At 48.2% G+C, this 27226-nt stretch overlaps 1 protein-coding gene across 5 annotated transcripts in view; it reads left to right on the top strand.

Annotated features, from left to right (window-relative positions):
- Window positions 1-579: 579 nt before the first annotated feature.
- The window catches only part of BCL7B (BAF chromatin remodeling complex subunit BCL7B), a 122532-nt gene continuing 95885 nt past the window's right edge, over window positions 580-27226 (top strand). For 2 of the 5 annotated variants that reach the window (XM_030222469.1, XM_030222467.1), the window contains exon 1: window positions 24942-25101. In XM_030222469.1, the coding sequence (XP_030078329.1) occupies window positions 25010-25101 (92 nt within the window). In that variant the 5' untranslated portion in view covers window positions 24942-25009. Of the gene's footprint in view, window positions 720-24941; window positions 25102-27226 lie in introns of those variants that run through there. The other 3 variants (XM_030222471.1, XM_030222468.1, XM_030222470.1) reach the window with 3 other exon arrangements.

Here is a 27226-nt window from a genome sequence, read left to right as displayed (position 1 = left end):
ATATTTTGAACTCCTAAATGTGGACTTATATTGGTTTTGAGGAAGTAGATGGATAATAGATTTTGCTTGATATTGTAACCTCATTTACTGATTTTTCTCATCAATTTTGTGTATTTGCGAAATTGAAATGTAATAAATAAAACAATTAAAAAAAAATGTTTTGTTTGGTTCAGCACCCTTTTATGTTTCATGTTTAGCCTGTTGCTGGAGTGCCTGCTCATTCTTTTGTTTTTTTATACTCTTTGCCCTACACTGAGTGGTCTAAAGGCAGAACCAGTAGTGCAGCATGGTAACGGTCAAGTATTTTTGTTTTGTTATTCTGCATATTCCATATTTTTTTTATTTTCAGCCTAAAAGTTTTTTTTAAGTGACTCAACACTTTACTGGTATTGGTTATTTTTGCACTTTATTTTTTAGTTTTAGTCTCTTCCAGGAAGTAAATCAAGTGTTTCTACAGCAGGGTAGCTCTCTTATTTCATCAGTTTTAATAACCTTTTTGATGTCCCATTTATTTATACAAGCATGTTTCATCTGGTTCCATTCTTTTCCTTTGTACTTCACAAAGCAGATTCTTTCTCTTGCATATGTGTAGCCCCATTGTATTATGCATAGGAACATCTTTTGACTTCTTCGCCTGATCTTGTGCCTTTAGCTCTTACTCTTTTATTTGATGTAGCTGATGCCTATGGGCTGCTTTGTTTGTTCAGCATTCTTTGTTGGTAAGTGCATTAAAATTTGTGTCATATAGTTCTATGTGTCACTTGATATTGGCTCTTTATCACTCATTTTCTTTGCAGCATCCATTCATTCCAGTTATCTTATTTATCCCTCAACCATTTCTCTCTTTACCAGTCTTCACATATGGTACCTGGTATCCTTTTTACTTTTGTCTTTAGTAGCACTTCTTTCTTAGTGTTTTTCATTTTACTTTTTACTTGTTTTTCATTCTCATTGCCTTTCATTTTCATTTGGGTGCATTATCACATGAGTAGATCTTGACTAGTTATGCAGTCTGTCCAATGGTCTAAGTGCCAGGTTTTATTAAGTTAATTATGTACATGTGATTGTTTTCTTTATTATAGGTGCCATTTGCACATCTGGTAGTATAAGGTTGATGGTCCATTGATAGTACAGTCCACGATATTTGTTATTATATGTTATATTTTTTTTTAATGTTTGATTTTTATCGAGTATGTCCACTTATCTCTAGGATTGTTAATATATTTCAGATTCGACATGTCTGATTTTTAGTTTATTTTTTTTAGTTTTCATTTTATTCATTATTTTATTATATGAAGTATGTACTTTTATAAACCTATTTGTTGATGTAAAGCACATATATAGGTATTTTTTAGAACCAATGTGTGACCCCTGAGAAAGACGTTTTCAGTACACCGAAACATGGACTGTGTCAGGTCCCTTTGTCCAAGCAGCAAATAAAGCGTCTTTCAAGTATTACCTCCTGTGTTGGATCCTCCTTTGGCCAGCCTCTACTTTTCTGTGATTGTACTGTCAATGTAGAGGTTTTTCCTGTTTGTTGTGCCAGAGATATGCATGTAACCTGCAGCATTCTGTAAGATAAATGCATAAATTCAAGCCCTGTCCATCTGCACCTATGTGTACATACTTATTGCAAGTTTAGCAGGTATTTACAGAATAGTGCTTAGGCTGAATTTTGGAAGTTGCTTGTAAAATTTATTTACTGCAATTCTTTAAAAGCCTTCAACTCTACAACTCTGTACAAGATAAATTTAATATGGACAAATAGAGTGATGCACATTAGGAAGAATAATCAAATTATGGTTACCTGATCCTAGATTCCACCTTCGAGTCAGCACCAAAAGAAAAGATCTAGGTGTGGTGGTGGACAAAAACGCAAACGGAACGCTAGAAACTATTAGGAAAGGGATAGAAAATAAGAAAAATCATCATAATGTCTCTGTATCATTCCTTGGAGCGACCTCATCTTCTGTGCAATTTTGGCCACCATATCTCAAAAAAGATATAGCTGAATTAGAAAAGGTTCAAAGAAGGGCTACCAAAATGATTAAGGGGATGGAACTCCTCTCATAAGAGGAAAGGTTTAAGAGGATAGGACTCTTCAGCTTGGAGTAGAAAACAGCTGAGGGCGGCTATGATAGAGGTCTACAAATTCCTGAGTGGAGTAGAACAGATAAACGTAAATTGTTTATATACTCTTTCATAAAGTACAAAGACTAGGGGACACTCCAGGGGATTCCACACACACTATTCCATTGTCACGGCTAATGTGTGAAGAACAATTCCACTAACGTGCTGCTGGGGTATCTACCACATGCATGTAGCAGACAGACATCTTTTTGGGCAGAGCTCTGTGCATTATGGGATGATGTTTCCTGATGCTTCACAGTAGCACACTTGGGGCAGCCCATGGGGGTTGTGGTTGCTGTTAGGGCCAAATGTCAGACATCCCCCACAGTGAGGTATCATCTAGTGTCACAACAGTGGATTTTTGAGGGTGAGGATGAGTGTGATCTATCCATAGTGGGCAGTCCAGGCAGGGCTGGCTGGTGCAGGTAGATGCGCTAGATAGGTGTCTGGATGGTGGAGGGGAAAGGGTTGTCTTCCACGTGGGAGCTGCACGAGGCAACGTGTGTGCAGTGTGATAGTATCCTGTCCACTCTGCCACTGTGTTGTGACCTTAGCGCTCTGAAGTTAGGTACATGTGCATTCAACAGCATGGTTGCTGTATAGCTTGCCCTGGTCTCAAATAAGTGAGGGTTCTTACCTTCCCAGCGTTTTTCAGATAACTTCCTAAATTATTCTTGCTGCTTCCTGCCGGTGCTCATTTTGTATGACTAGGAGTGCCAGGAGGTCACTCTCCATCTCAGAAAAGTTCTGCTCCCTCCTGTCCTCCATCTTCTCCCATGCATTTGAGGGGTTGCTACTGGGTACTGTATATATTGCATGTGGTGGCACATGGCTGCCCTGCTCTTTGCCAAGAGGGTCCTTTTATGTGCTGCGTGGATCTAGAGGCTTACTGCTGCAACTGGAGGCTGTACAGAAATCTCTCTCTCTCTCTCTGTATATATATCGCTGCACATTTAGTGCTCCTATAGGTATAGTGCTACACATTTAGTGTCACTGCCAAAACTGGTGGATCCTCCTCCATGCTATCCCACTATCAGTCAGTGTACCTCAGGGTTCTGTCTTGGAGAAAAGAAAAGGGTCCCATCTATACTTATTCCTTTGGTGCTCTGATCTCCTCCCATAGTTTTCAGTATCATCTTTATGCTGCTGAATCTGAAATCTACCTCTTCACACTAGAAATTCCAGGAGGACACCAGGCCAAGTCTCAGCCTACCTGTCTGAAATTGCTGCCTGGATGTTTCACCTCCATCTGAAATGGAACATGGCCAATTCTAAGCTTCATATCTTTCCCCATTCTCTAATTCCATGGATAACTCTTATCCTCTGTCTCATCAGCTCATAACTCTGGGGTCATCTGACTCCTCTCTCGTCTGCACAAATCCAACAGACTGCTAAAACCTGTTGTTTCTTTCTCCATCACCAAAATTCATCCCTTCCCTTTCTAAGCACACCAAAACCCTTAGCCACATTCTTATCACCTCAGGCTTAGATTATTACTGCAACTTGCTTCTCACAGGTCTCCCACTAAACCAACTCTCTCCCCCTTCAATCTGTTCAAAATTCTGCTGCACAACTTATATTCCGCCAGTTGCAATGCTCACATTAGCCCTCTCACTTCATTAGCTCCCTATCCATTTCTGCATACAGTTCTTACTGACTTACATGTGCATTCACTCTGCAGCACCTCAATATCTCTCCACTCATCTCTCTCTACACTCCTTCCCGGGAACTCTCTTCATCAAGTAAATCTCTTATCTGTACCCTTCTCCTCCACCACCACTCTTGCTGCACTATATGCCTGGAATAGACTTCCCAAGTCAGTATGCCAAGCTCCATCTCTAGCCATATTCAAATCTAGGCTAAAGGCCAACCTTTTTTGGTACTGCTTTTAACTCCGATTCACTTGTTCAGTACCCATGTCTATTTTAATTGTTCCCACCATAAGCAATTCCCTAATCCCTTATTTGTCTTGATTAGATTGTAAGCTCTGTTGAACAGGGACTGTCTCATACGTGTTCAGTGCTGCATGCATGTAGTAGTGCTATAGAAATGGGTAGTAGTAGTAAAATTAAAGAGTGGCATATGGTCACATCATATCATAGTGTCAATAACCTTGAGTCTCATTCTTTACTGGTTTAAACTTATAGCAATATCTGTTTTTTTAATTAACATTTTACAATAACTTCCATCCAAAGGAATAAATATCAAGATTTAAACAAAAGAAAATACAAAATTGAAGGAATTAATGAAAGATATCATAGCCCGCATCACAGGGAACAGCAACCTAAATTAAATGAAAGAAAATAACTAACATGAAAAATAAAGGATAACACCTTAATGCATGAGAGTTACATCAGTTGCAGAACCCAGTACTATCCCCTCTTAGCGTCCCAATGAACTGTTGCCGTGTTCCATCAAATACTTAAAAAGTCCCACCCAATTCTAGAACAGAAGGTTTTATACCTAGGAAAGTCTTCCTAGATACTTGTGTGTCTCTAGAAACATTTAGTGTGTGACTCAAGAAACATTTAGAAACACTTGGTTTTCCCTCAAAACAAAGAATCTTTCTCCTTAAATTTAATTTTAAGACTAAATTTGTATGCTTCTCATCTGAGGTTACTAACAACGTGGCTCTGGAAGAGATGTTAATCAGTAGAGTCCTCTAAAAATGCTGTCAAATCTGTACGTTGATGGAACTAATTCTTCAATCTCCCCTTCGTGCTTATTGAATTATTTTGACTGGAGCATAGTAACATTTAACCAAAGGTAATACTTCACTATTTGACAAATTTAAAATCTCAAAATATTTCCTCAGGAGAATCTCTGTAGACAAATAATGAGTGATAGGAAAATTAAGAAAACACAGATTCCTAGATCTGAGAGAATTCTCTAGAGATTCAATCTTATGATGTAAAACAAATGGTTTATAGCAGAAACTGAAGTATTCTGCAATTAGGACATTTTTGTCTCCGGAGAACTAATCTGAGATTTCAAAGAATTTATTTATTTGTAGCATTTGTATCCCGCATTTTCCCACCTATTTGCAGGCTCAATGTGGCTTACATTTGCCGTAGTGGCGCTTGCCATTTCCGGTCTACAGAGTTGCACATGGTTTTACATTCAAGAGCGTGCATACAAGGTAGAAGAATACATTGTGATCTTGCGTGTCAGCCTTATGTTGTTGCTCAGGTATCGACATTATGGTAAAAGTAATAATATTTGGCAGTGAGGTTAGTCAGCATTGTGTGGTTGCATAGGAATCGATATTAGATTAAAAGTGGTAGTGTTTGTTCATTAAAAGCAGTGAGGTTACTCAGTCGTGTGATTAAGGTCGGTACAGTCTTATTCTTCAGTCTTACTGTTTAGTAATTAGGATGGTTGTTTGTGGTATGCCTTCTTGAATAAGTCAGTTTTCAATAGTCTTCGGAAGATATTTAAATCTTGCGTTGTTTTTATGGTCTTTGGAACTGCGTTCCATAGTTGCGTGCAGATGTAGGAGAAACTGGTTGCGTATGTGGACTTATATTTTAGTCCTTTGCAGTTGGGGTAATGGAGGTTGAGGAATGTGCGTGCTGATCTTTTTGCGTTCCTGGCAGGTAGGTCTGTCATGTAGGCTGGGGCTTCCCCTTGTATAATTTTGTGGACCAGGGTGCAGACTTTGAACGCAATTCGTTCTTTTAATGGAAGCCAATGTAGTTTTTCTCTTAAGGGTTTGGCGCTTTTGTATTTTGCTTTCCCAAATATGAGTCTGGCTGCTGTGTTTTGGGCTGTTTGAAGCTTCTTAATGACTTGTTCTTTGCACCCTGCGTAAATTGCATTACAGTAGTCTAAGTGGCTTAGCACCATTGCTTGTACTAGGCTGCGGAATGTTTCCCTTGGGAAGTAAGGTTTGATCCTTTTAAGTTTCCACATTGCGTAGAACATTTTCTTTGTTGTATTTTTCGCATGGTCTTCTAGTGTGAGATTTCGGTCGATCGTAACTCCCAAAAATTTCAAACTATCAGAGACCGGGAGAGTGTAGGCTGGAGTGTTTATAGTGTTGTTTTTATTTGAGTTGTATTGTGAAGATAAGATGAGACGTGTCTTTTCTGTGTTTAGTTTCAATTGGAATGCGTCCGCCCATGAATTCATTATTTGGAGGCTATGTTGGATTTCTTTTGTAATTTCGGTTAGGTCATGCTTAAACGGGATATATATTGTGACATCATCTGCATAAATGTACGGGTTGAGACCTTGGTTGGATAGCGATTTAGCTAGAGGTGTCATCATTAAGTTGAATAAGGTTGGTGACAACGGTGATCCTTGTGGTACTCCACATTCTGGTGTCCATGGTTTTTGATTTTGACATCACTTGATAAGTTCTTGTTTCTATCAAAAGACTTGGACTTAGTTACAGAATCAGATGTAAAGATACACAATTCAGGAATATTAGGATTTAAGAAAACCTTCTGTCCTAGTAACCACACAGTCCAAATGTCCTGTAAAAGAAAAATAAGTCTGATATTGTTCCTACTTCAGAAAATCTAAGGATGAAAAAACCACCTCCCTTGGACTCCTGGGATATTGGGATTGACCAGGAACACTGACATAGGTGGTCGGTGGCCCAACTGTTTGGGGAGGCTAAAGGGGGTGGGGTTAGGGGTGGGGCTTACATCCATAATTGTCAACACACAGAAAAAAAAATAAGTACAACATCCCAAATGTGAAAAGTTTTACAAGCACTACTACTACTACTACTTAACATTTCTAGAGCGCTACTAGGGTTACGCAGCGCTGTACAATTTAACAAAGAGAGACAGTCCCTGCTCAAAGAGCTTACAATCTAATAGACAAGTGAACGGTCGGTCCGATAGGGGCAGTCTGGATTCACTGAACGGTAAGGGTTAGGTGCAGAACGCAGCATTGAAGAGGTGGGCTTTATGCAAAGACTTGAAGACGGGCAGGGAGGGGGCTTGGCGTAAGGGCTCAGGAAGGTTGTTCCAAGCATAGGGTGAGGCGAGGCAGAATGAGCGGAGCCTGGAGTTGGCGGTGGTGGAGAAGGGTACTGAGAGGAGGGATTTATCCTGTGAACGGAGGTTACGGGCGGGAACGTAAGGGGAGATGAGGGTAGAAAGATAGTGAGGGGCAGCAGACTGAGTGCATTTGTAGGTAAGAAGGAGAAGCTTGAATTGAATGCGGTATCTGATCGGAAGCCAGTGAAGTGACTTGAGGAGAGGGGTGATATGAGTATATCGGTTCTGGCGGAATATGAGATGTGCAGCAGAGTTGAAGGGGGGATAGATGGCTAAGTGGGAGGCCGGTGAGAAGTAAGTTGCAGTAGTCCAGGCGAGAGGTAATGAGAGCGTGGACGAGAGTTCGGGTGGTGTGTTCAGAGAGGAAAGGTTGAATTTTGCTGATGTTAAAGAGGAAGAAGCGACAGGTCTTGGCTATCTGCTGGATATGCGCAGAGAAGGAGAGAGAGGAGTCAAAGATGACTCTGAGGTTGCGGGCAGATGAGACGGGGAGGAAGAGGGTGTTATCAACTGAGATAGAAAGTGGAGGAAGAGGAGAAGTGGGTTTTGGTGGAAAGACAATAAGCTCGGTCTTGGACATGTTCAGTTTCAGGTGGCGGTTGGACATCCAGGCAGCAATGTCGGATAAGCAGGCTGATACCTTTGCCTGGGTCTCCGCGGTGATGTCTGGTGTGGAGAGATACAGTTGGGTGTCATCAGCATAGAGATGATACTGGAAACCATGAGATGAGATCAGGGAGCCCAGGGAAGAGGTGTAGATTGAGAAGAGAAGGGGTCCAAGGACAGATCCCTGGGGAACACCAACAGATAAGGGGATGGGGGTGGAGGAAGATCCATGAGAGTGAACTTTGAAGGTGCAGTGGGAGAGATAGGAGGAGAACCAGGAGAGGACAGAGCCCTGGAACCCAAATGAGGACAGTGTGGCAAGAAGTAAGTCATGATTGACAGTGTCCACCCTAATTAGTGAGATTGAAGGTTAGCAAGTGAAAGTTTTCTTGCAGTGTATTCGGTATATAATTTTGTCATGGTGGAGAAGAGACTGAGTCCCAAGGAAGGGCTGCTGGTTATTGACAAGAAATGCTTCTATGTGCATGTAAAAATGGATTTATCTATCATAAATGACATATATTTTAAACTCAATTATTTCAAGCACTTACCATCACTAAATCACATACACATCAATGGAACAATTCGACATCATATCCTCCAAAATATTCTAAAATCATGTCTGATGTTATGACAAACAAACTAAAATTAAATTAAAGTGTTGATGTCACTTCAGTAAGGCCAACACACAATCCTTCAACCGCAAAGTGAATGCTACATACCTGTAGAAGGTATTCTCCGAGGACAGCAGGCTGATTGTTCTCACTGATGGGTGACGTCCACGGCAGCCCCTCCAATCGGAAACTTCACTAGCAAAAGGCCTTTGCTAGTCCTCGCGCGCCCATGCGCGGCCGTCTTCTCGCCCGAACCGGCTCGTGTTCGTCAGTCCCATATGTAGCAAGACAAAGACAAGGGAAGACACGACTCCAAAGGGGAGGCGGGCGGGTTTGTGAGAACAATCAGCCTGCTGTCCTCGGAGAATACCTTCTACAGGTATGTAGCATTCACTTTCTCCGAGGACAAGCAGGCTGCTTGTTCTCACTGATAGGGTATCCCTAGCCCCCAGGCTCACTCAAAACAACAAACATGGTCAATTGGGCCTCGCAACGGCGAGGACATAACTGAGATTGACCTAACAATTTATCCAACTAACTGAGAGTGTAGCCTGGAACAGAATAAACATGGGCCTAGGGGGGTGGAGTTGGATTCTAAACCCCGAACAGATTCTGAAGCACTGACTGCCCGAACCAACTGTTGCGTCGGGTATCCTGCTGCAGGCAGTAATGAGATGTGAATGTGTGGACAGATGACCATGTTGCAGCTTTGCAAATCTCTTCAATAGTGGCTGACTTCAAGTGGGCCACTGACGCTGCCATGGCTCTAACATTATGAGCCGTGACATGACCCTCAAGAGCCAGCCCAGCCTTGGGCGTAAGTGAAGGAAATGCAATCTGCTAGCCAATTGGAAATGGTGCGTTTCCCCACAGCCACTCCCCTCCTGCTGGGATCAAAAGAAACAAACAATTGGGCGGACTGTTTGTTGGGCTGTGTCCGCTCCAGATAGAAGGCCAATGCTCTTTTGCAGTCCAATGTGTGCAGCTGACGTTCAGCAGGGCAGGAATGAGGACGGGGAAAGAATGTTGGCAAGACAATTGACTGGTTCAGATGGAACTCCGACACAACCTTCGGCAAGAACTTAGGGTGAGTGCGGAGGACTACTCTGTTGTGATGAAATTTGGTGTAAGGGGTCTGGGCTACCAGGGCCTGAAGCTCACTGACTCTACGAGCTGAAGTAACTGCCACCAAGAAAATGACCTTCCAGGTCAAGTACTTCAGATGGCAGGAGTTCAGTGGCTCAAAAGGCGGTTTCATCAGCTGGGTGAGAATGACATTGAGATCCCATGACACTGTAGGAGGTTTGACGGGGGGCTTTGACAAAAGCAAACCTCTCATGAAGCGAACAACTAAAGGCTGTCATGAGATCGGCTTACCTTCCACACGGTAATGGTATGCACTGATTGCACTAAGGTGAACCCTTACAGAGTTGGTCTTGAGACCAGACTCAGACAAGTGCAGAAGGTAGTCAAGCAGGGTCTGTGTAGGACAAGAGCGAGGATCTAGGGCCTTGCTGTCACACCAGACAGCAAACCTCCTCCATAGAAAGAAGTAACTCCTCTTAGTGGAATCTTTCCTGGAAGCAAGCAAGATACGGGAGACACCCTCTGACAGACCCAAAGAGGCAAAGTCTACGCTCTCAACATCCAGGCTGTGAGAGCCAGAGACTGGAGGTTGGGATGCAGAAGCGCCCCTTCGTCCTGTGTGATGAGGGTCGGAAAACACTCCAATCTCCACGGTTCTTCGGAGGACACCTCCAGAAGAAGAGGGAACCAGATCTAACGCGGCCAAAACGGAGCAATCAGAATCATGGTGCCTCGGTCTTGCTTGAGTTTCAACAAAGTCTTCCCCACCAGAGGTATGGGAGGATAAGCATACAGCAGACCTTCCCCCCAGTCCAGGAGGAAGGCATCCGATGCCAGTCTGCCGTGGGCCTGAAGTCTGGAACAGAACTGAGGGACTTTGTGGTTGGCTCGAGATGCAAAGAGATCTACCAAGGGGGTGCCCCACACCTGGAAGATCTGGCGCACTACTCTGGAGTTGAGCGACCACTCGTGAGGTTGCATAATCCTGCTCAACCTGTCGGCCAGACTGTTGTTTACACCTGCCAGATACGTGGCTTGGAGCAACATGCCGTGACGACGAGCCCACAGCCACATGCTGACGGCTTCCTGACACAGGGGGCAAGATCCGGTGCCCCCCTGCTTGTTGTTGTAATACATGGCAACCTGGTTGTCTTTGGATAATTTGGTGGGACAGCCGATCTCTGAAAGCCTTCAGAGCATTCCAGACCGCTCGTAACTCCAGGAGATTGATCTGCAGATCGCGTTCCTGGAGGGACCAGCTTCCCTGGGTGTGAAGCCCATCGACATGAGCTCCCCACCCCAGGAGAGATGCATCCGTGGTCAGCACTTTTTGTGGCTGAGGAATTTGGAAAGGACGTCCCAGAGTCAAATTGGACCAAATTGTCCACCAATACAGGGATTTGAGAAAACTCGTGGACAGGTGGATCACGTCTTCTAGATCCCCAGCAGCCTGAAACCAATGGGAAGCTAGGGTCCATTGAGCAGATTGCATGTGAAGGCGGGCCATGGGAGTCACATGAACTGTGGAGGCCATGTGGCCCAGCAATCTCAACATCTGCCGAGCTGTGATCTGCTGGGACGCTCGCACCCGAGAGACGAGGGACAACAAGTTGTTGGCTCTCGTCTCTGGGAGATAGGCACGAGCCGTCCGAGAATCCAGCAGAGCTCCTATGAATTCGAGTCTCTGTACTGGGAGAAGATGGGACTTTGGATAATTTATCACAAACCCCAGTAGCTCCAGGAGGCGAATAGTCATCTGCATGGACTGTAGAGCTCCTGCCTCGGATGTGTTCTTCACCAGCCAATCGTCGAGATAGGGGAACACGTGTATTCCCAGCCTGCGAAGCGCCGCTGCTACTACAGCCAGGCACTTCGTGAACACTCTGGGCGCAGAGGCGAGCCCAAAGGGTAGCACACAGTACTGGAAGTGACGTGTGCCCAGCTGAAATCGCAGATACTGCCTGTGAGCTGGCAGTATCGGGATGTGCGTGTAGGCGTCCTTCAAGTCCAGAGAGCATAGCCAATCTTTTTCCTGAATCATGGGAAGAAGGGTGCCCAGGGAAAGCATCCTGAACTTTTCCTTGACCAGATATTTGTTCAGGGCCCTTAGGTCTAGGATGGGACACATCCCCCCCTGTTTTCTTTTCCACAAGGAAGTACCTGGAATAGAATCCCAGCCCTTCTTGCCCGGATGGCACGGGCTCGACCGCATTGGCGCTGAGAAGGGCGGAGAGTTCCTCTGCAAGTACCTGCTTGTGCTGGAAGCTGTAGGATTGAGCTCCCGGTGGGCAATTTGGAGGTTTCGAGGCCAAATTGAGGGTGTATCCTTGCCGGACTATTTGAAGAACCCAACGGTCGGAGGTTATGAGAGGCCACCTTTGGTGAAAAACTTTTAACCTCCCCCCGACTGGCAGATTGCCCGGCACTGATACGTTGATGTCGGCTATGCTCTGCTGGAGCCAGTCAAAAGCTCGCCCCCTGCTTTTGCTGGGGAGCCGTGGGGCCTTGCTGAGGCGCACGCTGCTGACGAGAGTGAGTGCGCTGGGGCTTAGCCTGGGCCGCAGGCTGTCGAGAAGGAGGGTTGTACCTACGCTTACCAGAAGAGTAGGGAACAGTCTTCCTTCCCCCATAAAAACATCTACCTGAGGAGGTAGATGCTGAAGGCTGCCGGCGGGAGAACTTGTCGAAAGCGGTATCCCGCTGGTGGAGCTGCTCTACCACCTGTTCGACTTTCTCTCCAAAAATGTTGTCCGCTCGGCAAGGGGAGTCCGCAATCCGCTGCTGGATCCTATTCTCCAGGTCGGAGGCACGCAGCCATGAGAGTCTGCGCATCACCACACCTTGAGCAGCGGCCCTGGACGCAACATCAAAGGTATATACCCCTCTGGCCAGGAATTTTCTGCACGCCTTCAGCTGCCTGACCACCTCCTGAAATGGCTTGGCTTGCTCAGGAGGGAGCTTGTCCACCAAGCCCGCCAACTGCAGCACATTGTTCTGCTTATGGATGCTCGTGTAGAGCTGGTAAGACTGAATTTTGGCCACGAGCATAGAAGAATGGTAGGCCTTCCTCCCAAAGGAGTCTAAGGTTCTAGTCCTTGCCCGGGGGCGCCGAAGCATGCTCCCTAGAACTCTTAGCCTTCTTTAGGGCCAGATCCACCACACCAGAGTCGTGAGGCAACTGAGTGCGCATCAGCTCTGGATCCCCATGGATCTGGTACTGGGACTCGATCTTCTTGGGAATGTGGGGATTAGTTAAAGGCTTGGTCCAGTTCGCCAGCAATGTCTTTTTTAGGACATAATGCATGGGTACTGTGGGCGTTTCCTTAGGAGGAGAAGGATAGTCCAAGAGCTCAAACATTTCAGCTCTGGGCTCATCCTCTACGACCACCGGGAAGGGGATGGCTGTAGACATCTCCCGGACAAAGGCCGCAAAAGACAGACTCTCGGGAGGAGAAAGCTGTCTCTCAGGGGAGGGAGTGGGATCAGAAGGAAGGTAATCAGACTCCTCGTCAGAGAAATATCTGATGTCCTCCTCCTCCTCCTCCCACGAGGCCTCACCATCGGTATCAGACACAAGTTCATGAACCTGTGTCTGAAGCCGTGCCCGGCTCGACTCCGTGGAAACACGGCCACGGTGTGAGCATCGAGAGGTAGACTCCCTCGCCAGCACCGGCGAAGCTCCCTCCGCCGACGTCGTCGGGGAGCCTTCCTGGGAGGCGGCCGCAGTCGATACCGCAAGCGGTACCGATGTCGGAGACCTCACCCCGGGCAAGGGGCCAGCCGGCGCCTCACTCGACGGTACAGGTGGCGCAAGCACCCCTGGTACCGGAGGGGAAGGGTGCAACAGCTCTCCCAGGATCTCCGGGAGAACGGCCCGGAGACTCTCGTGCAGAGCGGCTGTGGAGAAAGACATGGAAGCCGATGCAGGCGTCGAGGTCAGAGTCTGTTCCGGGCGTGGAGGCTGTTCCGGGCTGTCCACGGTGGAGCGCATCGACACCTCCTGAACAGAGGGTGAGCGGTCCTCCCGGTGCCGATGCCCACTGGGTGCCGACTCCCTTGGCGACCCAGAGCTCTCGGTACCGATGCAGGAAGGTGACCGGTCTCGATGCTTCTTTGATTTCTTCAAACGAAGCATGTCACCGGAGCTTCCCGGTACCGACGAGGAGGACATAGAATCCAGCCGTCTCTTCCTCGGGGCCAAGGCCGAAGAAGGTCGGTCTCGGGGGGGCTGTACCGCAGGAGCTCTCAGGGTAGGAGGAGACCCACCCGAAGGCTCACCGCCACCAGCAGGGGAATGGACAGCCCTCACCTGCACTCCAGTCGAAGCACCACCGTCCGACGACATCAGCAACAGCGGAGGTCCCGGTACCACCGACGCCGACGCAGCCTTCCGATGTCTCGGTACCGACGATGCAGAGGGTCGATACCTCGATGCAGTCGATGCCGAGGTCGAAGGTCTTGATGCTGCCGACATCGATGCACTCGATGCCTCCGGTGCTGTTGTCGACGAAGAGCCCGAGAACAACACGTTCCACTGGGCCAATCTCGCACCCTGAGTCCTCTTCTGTAAAAGAGCACAAAGACTGCAGGCCTGCAGGCGGTGCCCAGCCCCCAGACAGTGAAGACACGACGCGTGCCTATCAGTGAGCGAGATTACCCGGGCGCACTGGGTGCACTTCTTGAAGCCGCTGGGAGACTTCGATGACATAGGCGGAAAAATCACGCCGGCGAAATCAAAATTCGCGATGGCGACGAAGGGCACCAAAAATAAGGGAAAGAAAAAAACCTGTACCCTGGCCCCAAAAAAGGCCTACCCCGAAAGCGAAAGGAAACTTACGTCGGGGAAACAAACTGGACACACGGGAAGGGACAAAGACCGAGGTCTTTTTTTTTTTAGCGAAATTGCGAAGACGCGCGAGGGTCAACTTTGAGGAGCGCGAAACGGCACAAAACACGACCGTCCCAAGCGCGGACAAAAGAAGAATGACGAACACGAGCCGGTTCGGGCGGCAAGACGGCCGCGCATGCGCGGTGCGCATGGGCGTGCGAGGACTAGCAAAGGCCTTTGCTAGTGAAGTTTCCGATTGGAGGGGCTGCCGTGGACGTCACCCATCAGTGAGAACAAGCAGCCTGCTTGTCCTCGGAGAAAACACTATGCACAAACAGCCTTTTAGGGTGGATAGCGTTCACAACAAGCTCTTTTATTAATGACCAGACAGAGATAAGAGTTTTCAATTTTGGCACAGTATAAGTCATCACAAGAACAAAATGAACTGCATTAAGGGCTTATAGCCCATTTAGTTATGTTTAAACAAAAGAGATCTTAATGAAACAAAATATTATTTTTATTTTGACTTATAAACCCTCTCTCTGTCTGCCCAAATCCAACATTGCCCCTCTGTCTTGCCCCTCCTCCCTGTTCAGCAAAGGCAAAACATAAGAAAACCAATGGACTGCATTAGGGGCTTATAGCCCATTTAGTTATGTTTAAACAAAAGAATCTGCATGAAACAAAACATTTTTTATTTTGACTTATAAACCCTCTCTTTCTCTCTCTCTGCCCCAATCCAACATTGCCCCAGTGTCTTCCCCCCCCCCCCCCCCGAGTTAAGCAAAGCAATAAATAAGAGACCCAAATACTCCTCCCCCTCAACATTTACCCGCTTCTTCGGCACTTGGTCGATCTGCTGCTGCCTCCGCTCCCTCCCTCCTGTCTTGGTCGGTAACTGACTGTAAATAGTGGAGCCACATGCTGCAACACTCAGGCAGGCTCACGGTCACAGTGAGGCTCTGCCACTGGAACGGAAGGGAAGCAGGAAGTGCATCGCAGTTGCAGGGGGAGGTTTTGTAATTGTTCTGACGACGAACTTCCTGCACCGAATTTGAGAAGGAGGCAGGAGAAGGTAATGGTTGGGCTGGGGAGGCTTAGCCTCCCCAAGCCTCTTATACGGGGCGCCTATGACTGACACCCATCTGATCCGGGTAGGAATTTGATTGTATTAGGTTGGTAGCTTCAGGTTCAGGGGGTGGGATTCTCTCAGTGGAATTTAAAGAAGTTTCTTCAGATAGAGGAGCCTCCAGTTCAGGAGGGGCCACAGACGGGGACAGTGCTGGGCAGAGGCGGGGCTGGTGGTTGGGAGGTGGGGATAGTGCTGGGCAGACTTATACGGTCTGTGCCCTGAAAAAGACAGGTACAAATCAAGGTAAGGTATGTACAAAAAGTAGCACATATGAGTTTATCTTGTTGGGCAGACTGGATGGACCGTGCAGGTCTTTTTCTGCCGTCATCTACTATGTTACTATTGGGCTCATTTTTTTTTGTTACATTTGTACCCCACGCTTTCCCACTCTTGGCAGGCTCAATGCGGCTTACATGGGGCAATGGAGGGTTAAGTGACTTGCCCAGAGTCACAAAGAGCTGCCTGTGCCTGAACTGGGAATCGAACTCAGTTCATCAGTTCCCCAGGACCAAAGTCCACCACCCTAACCACTAGACCACTCCTCCACTCTATGGAACTTTAGAAGGCTAAGTGCTTTGAAAATATGCAATTATGTTACTTAGCAACTATATGGCGGTGCTTATGTTCTTATGCCATGTCTGATAAGTTATGGAAATGGTTTTGGTTTAAATCTATGAAACCTATTGCTTCTGCCCCTATATTGCAATCAGGGCCGGTCTTAGCAAGTGCGGGGCCCTATGCAGACCAATTTGATGGGGCCCCACCCTAGCTCCGCCCCCTAGCTCCGCCCCCTCCCTAGCTCCAGGGCCGGCCACCCCTCCCTCCAAGCTCCCAGACCGCTCCCTCCGAGCTCCAGGGTCCCCAGCTCCAGGGCCTCCCTCCCTCCCAGCTCCCCCCCCTCCCTCCCAGTCATTTTTTAACATCCCCCTCCAAAATCCAGTACTAGGTATGCCAAGAATACAAAACACTCAGGACCTATAGAGCAATTCTACCATACCATAAGCAGTCATTTCTACTAAATCACACAAAGAAAAGGAAAACATCTTAAAACACTACAGTGAGCACTAGAGCTTCAATTCACCTATTGTAAAATGAAACCAGACAGAATAGTACAGATCGTCGTCGATCCTGCACAGTCAATGCCAAGTGAAAGCCATGTCTTTTTCACAAACACAGATACACCCTAATCCACGACAGAATAAGTAGTAATATTAAAACTTTCTATTTAGACAAAAATTAAACTGAACCCCCAAGATGCCAGACTCTGCATACAATGCAACATCACAGACAGGGCCGGTCTTAAGGCGAGGCGACCGAGGCGGCCGCATAGGGCCCCGCGCGGCGTGCCTAAGGTCGCCCCGCCCCGACCACCTGAGTTCCAGTCCTCCCTCCCTCGGATGGCGCGCGACGGCGGAGTGGTGGGGGCGGTCCGCCCCGGATGTCAGTGGGTGGGGGGTGCCCTGCACCCGCTGCTCCCACCCTGTCCTACCTTTAAAAAAAGAATTTGGAAGCGCCAGAGGGACAGGCAGCGCCTCATGTCTGCCCTCCCTGCTACTAAAAATGTCTTCGACGTCGTAATTGGGCCTTCTCACATTGAGTCCCGCCCTTCTCTGAGGTAACTTCCAATTACCGCGAGGGTGGGCGGGACTCAATGTGAGAAGGCCCAATGACGACGTCGAAGACATTTTTAGTAGCAGGGAGGGCAGACACGAGGCGCTGCCTGTCCCTCTGGCGCTTCCAAATTCTTTTTTTTAAAGCCAGTGAGGGTGGTGGGCGGCAGGAGAACAAAGCTTGTAGGTAGGTTGGGGGGGGGGGGGACTCAGATGGGAGAAGTGTGTGTGGGGTGGGGGTTCTCAGGTGGGGGAAGGGTGGGGATGGGGTTCTCAAATGGGAAGGAGACTACTTAACATTTCTAAAGCTGAGATGGGGAGGGGGTTCACGGATGGGAGAAGGGGGTGGGGAGGGGGTTCTTGGATGGTTGAAGAGGACGGGTGGGGAGGGGACTAGGGTTCTTGGATGGGAGAAGGGGACTGAGGAGGGAGTTCTCGGATGTGAGAAGGGGACGGGTGGGGAGGGGACTGGGGTTCTTGGATGGGAGAAGGGGACTGAGGTGGGGAGGGGGTTCACGGATGGGAGAAGGGGGTGGGGAGGGGGTTCTTGGATGGTTAAAGGGGACGGGTGGGGAGGGGACTGGTGTTCTTGGATGGGAGAAGGGGACTGGGGAGGGGGATGGTTGAAGGGGACGGGTGGGGAGGGGACTGGGGAGGGGACTGGGGTTCTTGGATGGGAGAAGGGGGCTGAGGAGGGAGTTCTCGGATGTGAGAAGGGGACGGGTGGGGAGGGGACAGGGGTTCTTGGATGGGAGAAGGGGACCGAGGTGGGGAGGGGGTTCTTGGATGGTTAAAGGGGAGGGGACTGGAGTTCTTGGATGGGAGAAGGGGACTGAGGAGGGAGTTCTCGGATGTGAGAAGGGGGCAGGCACTGGGGTCTGAGAAGGGGCCATATGGGAAAATGGGGGCCATGCGTGGGTCAGGTGGGAGAATGGTTCCGAAAAGGGGGCCCTAATACAAGGCATGTGGATGAAGAGGTCTGGAACTGGGGGCTGAAAAGGAGGGTAGGTGGGATAAGGGGGCTAGTACTGGGACTGGAGGCTGAAAACGGGATAGGGAGAAGTGGCTGGGGGGCTGAAGCTCGGGACTGGTGGGAGAAAAGGGCTGGGGCTGAAATGGGGGACTGGTGGGATAGTGGGGCTGGGACTGAAAAAGGGGCGGAGGGGCAGATCCTGGATGGGGTAGCGAGAGGGAGGGCAAACCCTGGATGGATGGGAGAGGGAGGTTAAATTGTGGATTGAAGGGGCAGAGAGAAAGGGCAGACAGTGGATGGATGGGGGAGAGAGAGAGGGCAGACAGGGGCAGATGGTGGATGGATCATGGAAGGGGCAGACATAGAGGGCAGATGTGGATGGAAGGGGCAGGGAGAGAGGGCAGACATTGGATGGAGGGGACAGCAGAGAGGGCAGACACTGGATGACAGATGCTGGATGGAAGGAAGACAGTGAAAAGAAGAAGAGGAAAGCAGAAACCAGAGACAACAAACTGTAAATAAAATATATTTTTTTATTTTTTTGCTTTAGGATATAGTATTGTAGCTGTGTTAATAAATGTTTATAAATAGAACATGTAAATAAGGTAATCTTTTTATTGGACTAATTTTAATACATTTCGACTTAACTTTCAGAGAAGAAAACCCCCTTCCTCAGGTCAGGATAGGATACTGTAACAGTACTATACTGTATTGACCTGAGGAAGGAGATTTTGGCCTCTGGAAGCCAAATGTATTAGTCCAATAAAATGGTATTATTTTATTTTCTGTATTTGTTTTATTTCTATTTGTTAATTTGTAAAGTGGTGATTGGTATGTGTTAGTTTTTTCAAATTTACATCTGCTTTCTTTATATTTTGCACAGTACTAGGGGACATTTTCTGTTTCTGTGGTGTTGCATTGTATGCAGAGTCTGGCATCTTGGGGGTTCAGTTTAATTTTTGTCTAAATAGAAAGTTTAAATATTACTACTTATTCTATAGTGGATTAGGGTGTATCTGTGTTTGTGAAAAAGACATGGCTTTCAGTTGGCATTGACTGTGCAGGATCGACGATCTGTACTATTCTGTCTGGTTTTATTTTACAATAGGTGAATTGATGTTCTAGTGCTCACTGTAGTGTTTAAGATGCTTTCCTTTTCTTTGTGTGACTAGTAGAAATGACTGCTTATGGTATGGTAGAATTGCTCAATAGGTCCTGAGTGTTTTGTATTCTCGGCATACCTAGTACTGGATTTTGGAGGGGGTGTTAAAAAATGACCGGGAGGGAGGGGGGCCTTGTAGCTGGGAGCCCTAGGGGGGGAAGCCCTGGAGCAGGGGGCCTTGGAGCTCAGAGGGAGCAGCCCGGGAGCTCGGAGGGAGGGGTAGCCGGCCCTGGAGCTAGGGTGGGGGTGGAGCTAGGTGGGGGCGGAGTTAGGTGGGGGCAGGGCTAGGGTGGGGCCCCATCAAATTGGTCTGCATAGGGCCCCGCACTTGCTAAGACCGGCCCTGACCACAGAAACAGAAAATGTCCCCTAGTACTGTGCAAAATATAAAGACAGCAGATGTAAATTTGAAAAAAAACAAAACTAACAAATACCAATCACCACTTTACAAATTAACAAATAAAAATAAAACAAATATAGAAAATAAAATAATACCATTTTATTGGACTAATAGATTTAGCTTTCAGAGGCCAAAACATCCTTCCTCAGGTCAATATAGTATAGTACTGTTACAGTATCCTATCCTGACCTGAGGAAGGGGGTTTTGTTCTCTGAAAGTTAGACAAAATGTATTAAAAATGTATTAAAATTAGTCCAATCAAAAGATTACCTTGTTTACATGTTCTATATTATAAACATTTATTAACACATCTACAATACTACTTTATCCTAAAGCAAAAAAATAAAAATATATATTTTATTTACAGTTTGATGTCTCAGGTTTCTCCTTTCCTCCTCATCTTTTCACTGTCTTCCTTCCATCCAGCATCTGTCTTCGGTCTCTCTCTGCCATCCAGTGTCTGCCCTCTCTGCTGTCCCCTCCATCCAATGTCTGCCCTCTCTCCCTGCCCCTTCCATCCACATCTGCCCTCTATCTCTGCCCCTTCCATGATCCATCCACCATCTGCCCCTGTCTGCCCTCTCTCTCCCCCCCATCCATTCACTGTCTGCCCTTTCTATCCCTTCCATCCACTGTCTGCCCTCTCTCTCTCTGCCCCTTCAATCCACCATTTGCCCTCCCTCTGCCATCCATCCAGGGTTTGCCCTCCCTCTCGCTCCCCCATCCAGGATCTGCCCCTCTCTCCGCCCTTTTTTTCAGCCCCCAGTTCCAGCCCCACTATCCCACCAGTCCCGAGCTTCAGCCCCCCAGCCACTTCTCCCTGTCCCCTTTTCAGCCCCCAGTCCCGTTTCAGCCTCCAGTCCCAGTACTAGCCCCCTTATCCCACCTACCCTCCTTTTCAGCCCCCAGTTCCAACCCCCTTCATCCACATGCCTTGTATTAGGGCCCCCTTTTCAGAACCATTCTCCCACCTGACCCACGCATGCCCCATTTTCCCACCAGCCCCAGGCCCCATATGGCCCCTTCACAGACCCCAGTCCCCTCCCCACCCATCTCCTTCAACCATCCAAGAACCCCCTCCCCGCCCCCTTCTCCCATCCGTGATCCCCTCCCCAACCCCAGTCCCCTTCAAGCATACAAGAACTCCCTCCCCACCCCCTTCTCCCATCCGTGAATACCCCTCCCACCTCAGTCCCCTTATCCCATTCAAGAACCCCAGTCCCCTCCCCACCTGTCCTCTTCTCCCATCCGAGAATCCCCTCCCCAACCCCAGTCCCCTTCAACCATCCCCCTCCCCACCCCTTCTCCCATCCGTGAAAGAAGCCAAGAGAGAGGTACGTCTGGCGAAGGCGCAAGCGGAAGAACAAATGGCTAGAAATGTATGGAGAGGAGACAAAAACTTCTTCAGGTATATTAGTGAAAGGAGAAAGACTATAAAGGGAATTGTGAGACTAAAAGATACAACAAAACGCTATGTAGAAAATGATGAAGAAAAAGCCAATTTGCTAAATAGATACTTTTGTTCTGTTTTCACTGAAGAAAACCCTGGGGAAGGACCGAGAGGGACTGGCAAAAGTACACCTGAAAATGAGGTGGATAGAGCGCCATTCACAGAAGAGAGTGTGTATCAACAACTTGGAAAGCTAAAGGTGGACAAAGCCATGGGGCCGGACGGGATCCACCCCAGAATACTGAGGGAGCTCAGAGAGGTTCTGGCGGGTCCTCTTAAAGACTTGTTTAATAAATCCTTGGAGACGGGAGAGGTTCCGAGGGATTGGAGAACGGCGGAGGTGGTCCCTCTTCACAAAAGTGGGGATAGGGAAGAAGCTGGAAACTACAGGCAGGTAAGCCTCACTTCGGTTATTGGAAAAGTAATGGAAGCCATGCTGAAGGAAAGGATAATGAATTTCCTGGAAGCCAATAAGTTGCAAGATCCGAGACAACATGGTTTCACCAAAGGGAAATCATGCCAAACGAATCTCATTGAATTCTTTGACTGGGTGACAGGAGAATTAAATCAAGGACGTGCTATGGACGTCATCTACTTAGATTTCAGCAAGGCTTTCGACACGGTTCCCCACAGGAGGCTCTTAAATAAACTAGACGGCCTGAAAATAGGACCCAAAGTGGTGAACTGGATTAGGAACTGGTTGACGGACAGACGCCAGAGGGTGGTGGTGAATGGAGTTCGCTCGGAGGAGGGAAAGGTGAGTAGTGGAGTGCCTCAGGGATCGGTGCTGGGGCCGATTCTGTTCAATATATTTGTGAGTGACATTGCCGAAGGGTTACAAGGTAAAGTTTGCCTTTTTGCGGATGACACCAAGATTTCCAACAGAGTGGACACCCCGGAGGGTGTGGAAAACATGAAAAAAGATCTGAAGAAGCTAGAAGAATGGTCTAACGTTTGGCAATTAAAATTCAATGCGAAGAAGTGCAAAGTGATGCACTTAGGGAGTAGAAATCCAAGGGAGACGTATGTGTTAGGCGGGGAGAGTCTGATAGGCACGGACGGGGAGAGGGATCTTGGGGTGATAGTATCTGAGGACCTGAAGGCGACGAAACAGTGCGACAAGGCGGTGGCAGTAGCTAGAAGATTGCTAGGCTGTATAGAGAGAGGAGTGACCAGCAGAAGAAAGGAGGTTTTAATGCCCCTGTATAAGACGTTGGTGAGGCCCCACCTGGAGTATTGTGTTCAGTTTTGGAGGCCGTATCTTGCGAAGGATGTTAAAAAAATGGAAGCGGTGCAAAGAAAAGCTACGAGGATGGTATGGGATTTATGTTCCAAGACGTATGAAGAGAGGCTTGCTGACCTGAACATGTACACCCTGGAGGAAAGGAGGAACAGGGGTGATATGATACAGACGTTCAAATATTTGAAAGGTATTAATCCGCAAACGAATCTTTTCCGGAGATGGGAAGGCGGTAGAACGAGAGGACATGAAATGAGATTGAAGGGGGGCAGACTCAGGAAAGATATCAGGAAGTATTTTTTCACGGAGAGGGTGGTGGACGCTTGGAATGCCCTCCCGCGGGAGGTGGTGGAGATGAAAACGGTAACGGAGTTCAAACATGCGTGGGATATGCATAGAGGAATCCTGTGCAGAAGGAATGTATCCTCAGAAGCTTAGCTGAAATTGGGTGGCGGAGCAGTTGGGGGGAAGAGGGGGTGGTGGTTGGGAGGCGAGGATAGGGGAGGGCAGACTTATACGGTCTGTACCAGAGCCGGTGATGGGAGGCGGGACTGGTGGTTGGGAGGTGGGAAATACTGCTGGGCAGACTTATATGGTCTGTGCCCTGAAAAGGACAGGTACAAATTCAAGGTAAGGTATACACATATGAGTTTGTCTTGGGCAGACTGGATGGACCATGCAGGTCTTTTTCTGCCGTCATCTACTATGTTACCCCTCCCACCTCAGTCCCCTTATCCCATTCAAGAACCCCAGTCCCCTCCCCACCCGTCCCCTTCTCCCATCCGAGAATCCCCTCCCCAACCCCAGTCCCCTTCAACCATCCAAGAACCCCCTCCCCACCTTCTCCCATCCGTGAACCCCCTCTCCACCTCCCCATTGGAGAACCCCCACCCTACCCTTCCCCCACCCCCCACCCTTCTCCCATCTGAGTCCCTCCCCCCGACCCACCTACCAGCCGAGCTTCATTCTGCCGCCCACCACCCTCACTGCCTTTAAAAACAACAATTTGGAAGTGGCGGAGAGATGCCTCGCTTCTGCCCTGCTACTAAAAATCTCTTCGACGTCGTTCGGGCCTTCCCCACATTGAGTCCCGCCCGCCCTCGCGGTAATTGGAACTTACCTCAGAGGAGGGCGGGACTCAATGTGGGAAGGCCCAATGACGTTGAACAGATTTTAGTAGCAGGGCGGGCAGACGCGAGGCGCTGCCTGTCACTGTCTTCGGAGCTTCCAAATTGCGTTTTTAAAGGCAGGAGACAGGAGTGACAGGAGAGCAGCGACTCGGAGCACCCCCCCCCACCCGCTGACATCGGGCAGGGGCGGACCGCCCCCACCACGCCGCCGTCGCGCATCGGATTCGTTGGGAGGGAGGACGGAAGGACGGACTGGAGCTCGGGCAGGCGGGGCAACCTGAGGCGCACGCGGGGCCCTATGCGACCACCTCGGTCGCCTCGCCTTAAGACCGGCCCTGATTGCAATCTCTTTTCTTACTTTCACATAAAGCATTATGGACCCCAGTTAAACAACATAAGGTGGATTCTGCATCTTCAAATTTTGTGTTGGTCTTGTAATGGAGATATAGGTACATTAGAGCATATGTGTTTTTCTTGCCCGGATTTCTGGTCATCAGTTTGGGACAGAATTTGTGCTATCTTTCACTTGAATCTTCCTCTTTCATTCCATATTATAGTTTTTCGTTCTGCAGGGTTGAAACAAGCAGGAGTTAAGTGTAACTATAAATTATTTGATGCACTATTAGCGGTTGCAATCTCTACTATTATAATAAAATTGGAAAAATCATAAACTGGTTTCTTTTTACTTTTGGTGGGAATAAGTAGCCAAATTTTGTCAAATTTCGACTGTGAATTAACTCCTTGATAAGTAAACCTGTTTTTTTTTGTTCTTTAACAGTCTGTAATGGCATTCTATATTTAAGGATTTGCATTGTATAGCACATTTATGACATAACATGTCATAGAATGTATAGAATGTTTGTACGTTTGGGAAGCTTGCCAGGTGCCCTTGGCCTGGATTGGCCGCTGTCGTGGACAGGATGCTGGGCTCGATGGACCCTTGGTCTTTTCCCACTGTGGCATTACTTATGTACTTATGTCCTCTACTTGGCTCACCTTTATTACATAGAGCAGTGATTTAACCTATTGTGATGTCATAGTGGCTCATTCCACCAATAAGAGCCAACCTCATTAGTGATGTCACAATGGCTTGATTGTATAGAATGTTTGTACGTTTGGGAAGCTTGCCAGGTGCCCTTGGCCTAGATTGGCCGCTGTCGTGGACAGGATGCTGGGCTCGATGGACCCTTGGTCTTTTCCCAGTATGGCATTACTTATGTACTTATGACATCCTGGTTAGGACTGTGTTTCTTTTGTTTGTATATATTTTTTGAAAACTTAAATATATTTGAACTTAAAAGCAATAAGAGTCTGGCTTTGCTTATTTCATACCTTGCAGGCACTCATTTTATAAAATAGTATTATTATAGTTCTTGTGTGTGTGTTTTTTTTCCCAACAGTTACTCGTAGAAAATAACCTTCAACTTCGCACCTCCCGCCAAAAGTACACACTACCACCAACCACACCCCACACCAGTGTGCCCGAAAGGCGGAAGTTACAGCTTTTTGGTCCCTCCCTCCCTCTGTTCAAAGCCCGCCCGGCGCGTGAACCGGTGACGTAACGTCCTTCTGCCGGGAGGATGAGTAGGCGGTAGCAGGGGCCGCCGTCGAGCGCGCCGCGGGAACAGCGGGCGTCATGTCAGGCCGCTCGGTGCGAGCGGAGACCCGCAGCCGCGCCAAGGATGATATCAAAAAGGTGATGGCGGCTATTGAGAAGGTCCGGAAATGGTGAGAGTCGGGCTCTTGTGGTGGGGGCGCGAGAAGAAGTGAGGCGGATCCATTACCCGGTAGCCGATTCGGCCGCTGAAAGTTTGGTCCGCTAGGCGGGGCCAAACGCTGTAAACGCTCCCATACGTGCTGACGGTAGCTAAGATGGAAAACGCAGCCAATTACAGCAGAGCAGTTTGAAAGTTGTGGTTACCATGGCGATGGAAGAACATACGGACGTCACGTTAGTTATCTGTAAACTGGATTGCACAAAAGGAGGCTTTAGTTTCGAGATTAGCTGAAGAGGGGTGGAGGACGTGTTGTCTTGCCTGTGGAAGTGTGGCCCGAGCTTTAGCATGACATTTTAAGCAGGGTATTCTGGCTGATTTATTATTACACTAATCATCATTACAATATTTTAAAACTAGTAAAGAAGGCCCGTTTCTGACACAAATGAAACGGGCGCTAGCAAGGTTTTCCTCGGAGTGTGTATGTTTGAGAGAGTGTATGTGAGAGTGACTGTCGGGGTTGCCAGGTGGAAAAATTTTTTCTAGCCCAATCCAGCCCAAAAACCAGCCCAAAACCCGCCCAAACACAAACCCCGCCCCTGACACCCCCACCCCCGCGTCATCACCCCCGCCGTCACTGGCCCCGCCCCCGCCGTCACTGGCCCCGCCTCCCACATCACTGGCCCCGCCTCCCACGTCACTGGCCCCGCCTCCCCCGTCATCGGCCCCGCCTCCCCGTCATCGGCCCCGCCTCCTACGTCATCGGCCCCGCCTCCCACATCGGCCCGCCCAAAACGTCACTAACCCCGCCCAAAAAACGTCACTAACCCCGCCCCCCGCGGCCGAAAAAGGCAAAAAGGCGCCCAAAAAACCGCACAGAAACCCAAAAAGACGCCCAAAAAACCGCAACCCGCCGCGGGCAAAAATTTCCCGCGGCGGGTCGCGGAAAACCGCCCAATTGGGCGGTAAAACCGCCCACCTGGCAACACTGGTGACTGTGTGTGAGAGAGACAGTGAATGTGCGAGTGTGTTTGTGTGAGAGAGAGAGTGAGTCTGGCTGCGAGTGTGTCTGTGAGAGAGAGAGTGTGTGTGTGTGAGAATGAGAGTGTGTGCAAGTGTGTATGTGAGACACAGAGAAAGAGAGTGTGTGCGAGACAGAGAGTGTGTGTGAGAGACACAGACTCTCTGTGAGACTGAGTGTATGAGACCAAGAGAGTGTGTGAGTGACTGTGTGACACATAGAGAGTGAATGTGATACTGTGTGAGAGACAGTGTGTGAGAGAGAGAAAGACATTGACTGTGTGTGTGAGAGAGAGTGTGTGTGTGACAGAGATACCTGTCCCCCCTCTCTGGTGCCAGGCCCCCCCTCTCTCTCTCTGGTGTCTGTCTGAGTGTTACTGTGCAGGACGCTGAGCTCTGGCTGTGCTTCAAGGAACTGACCAATCCTATTTAATAGAATGCACCTCCAACATTCTGAAGCCGAGAAACTTCGTGTGGTTGGTCACTTCTGCTTGTGACGAACCCGGAAGTACGTGATGTCAATTCAGGAGATGGATACAGAGAGCAGGAATGCCTCAGTCATGCAGTCAGCTTCAGAATGTTGGAGGTGCGTTTTATTATATAGGATAGCTGAGTGATGATGCAGAGAGGCAGTGAGGGTGGCCCATCTTATAAATTGTCACCATATTAAGCAGTATGGGGATAATTATATAAGTGGGTGCCTTGATGCTGCATGGTGAGAGCCTATTCTATAAAAGCAAAAAAAAAAAAAAGAGAGAACTCCAATCCTCACAAACATATGCAGAAAGAGGAAGCCAGGGCTAAATAGACTTTATTGCTTCCAAAGTACTGCAAACATATTGTTATGATTGAACAATTTTTATTGATGATAAATCCAATTACATATAGCCAATTGTGTGAGCAATATAAACATACAAACAGCTTGACTAGTACAACAATATCTCACTACCGTGTTTCCCCGAAAATAAGACACTGTCTTATATTAATTTTTGCCCCCCAAAATGCGCTAGGTCTTATTTTCAGGGGCTGTCTTATTCTTCGGGGAAACATCGGGGTTGGCCCGCCCGCCCTCCGTCACTCCTGGAACTAACCTTAAACGCCTCCTTTCACCTTCGCAG

The sequence above is a fragment of the Microcaecilia unicolor genome, chromosome 13 (assembly GCF_901765095.1).
Source record: "Microcaecilia unicolor chromosome 13, aMicUni1.1, whole genome shotgun sequence".
In the NCBI taxonomy this organism is placed as follows: Eukaryota; Metazoa; Chordata; class Amphibia; order Gymnophiona; family Siphonopidae; genus Microcaecilia; species Microcaecilia unicolor.
Note: the sequence above shows the minus strand (reverse complement) of the source record. Positions and strands in the feature narration are given on the sequence as shown.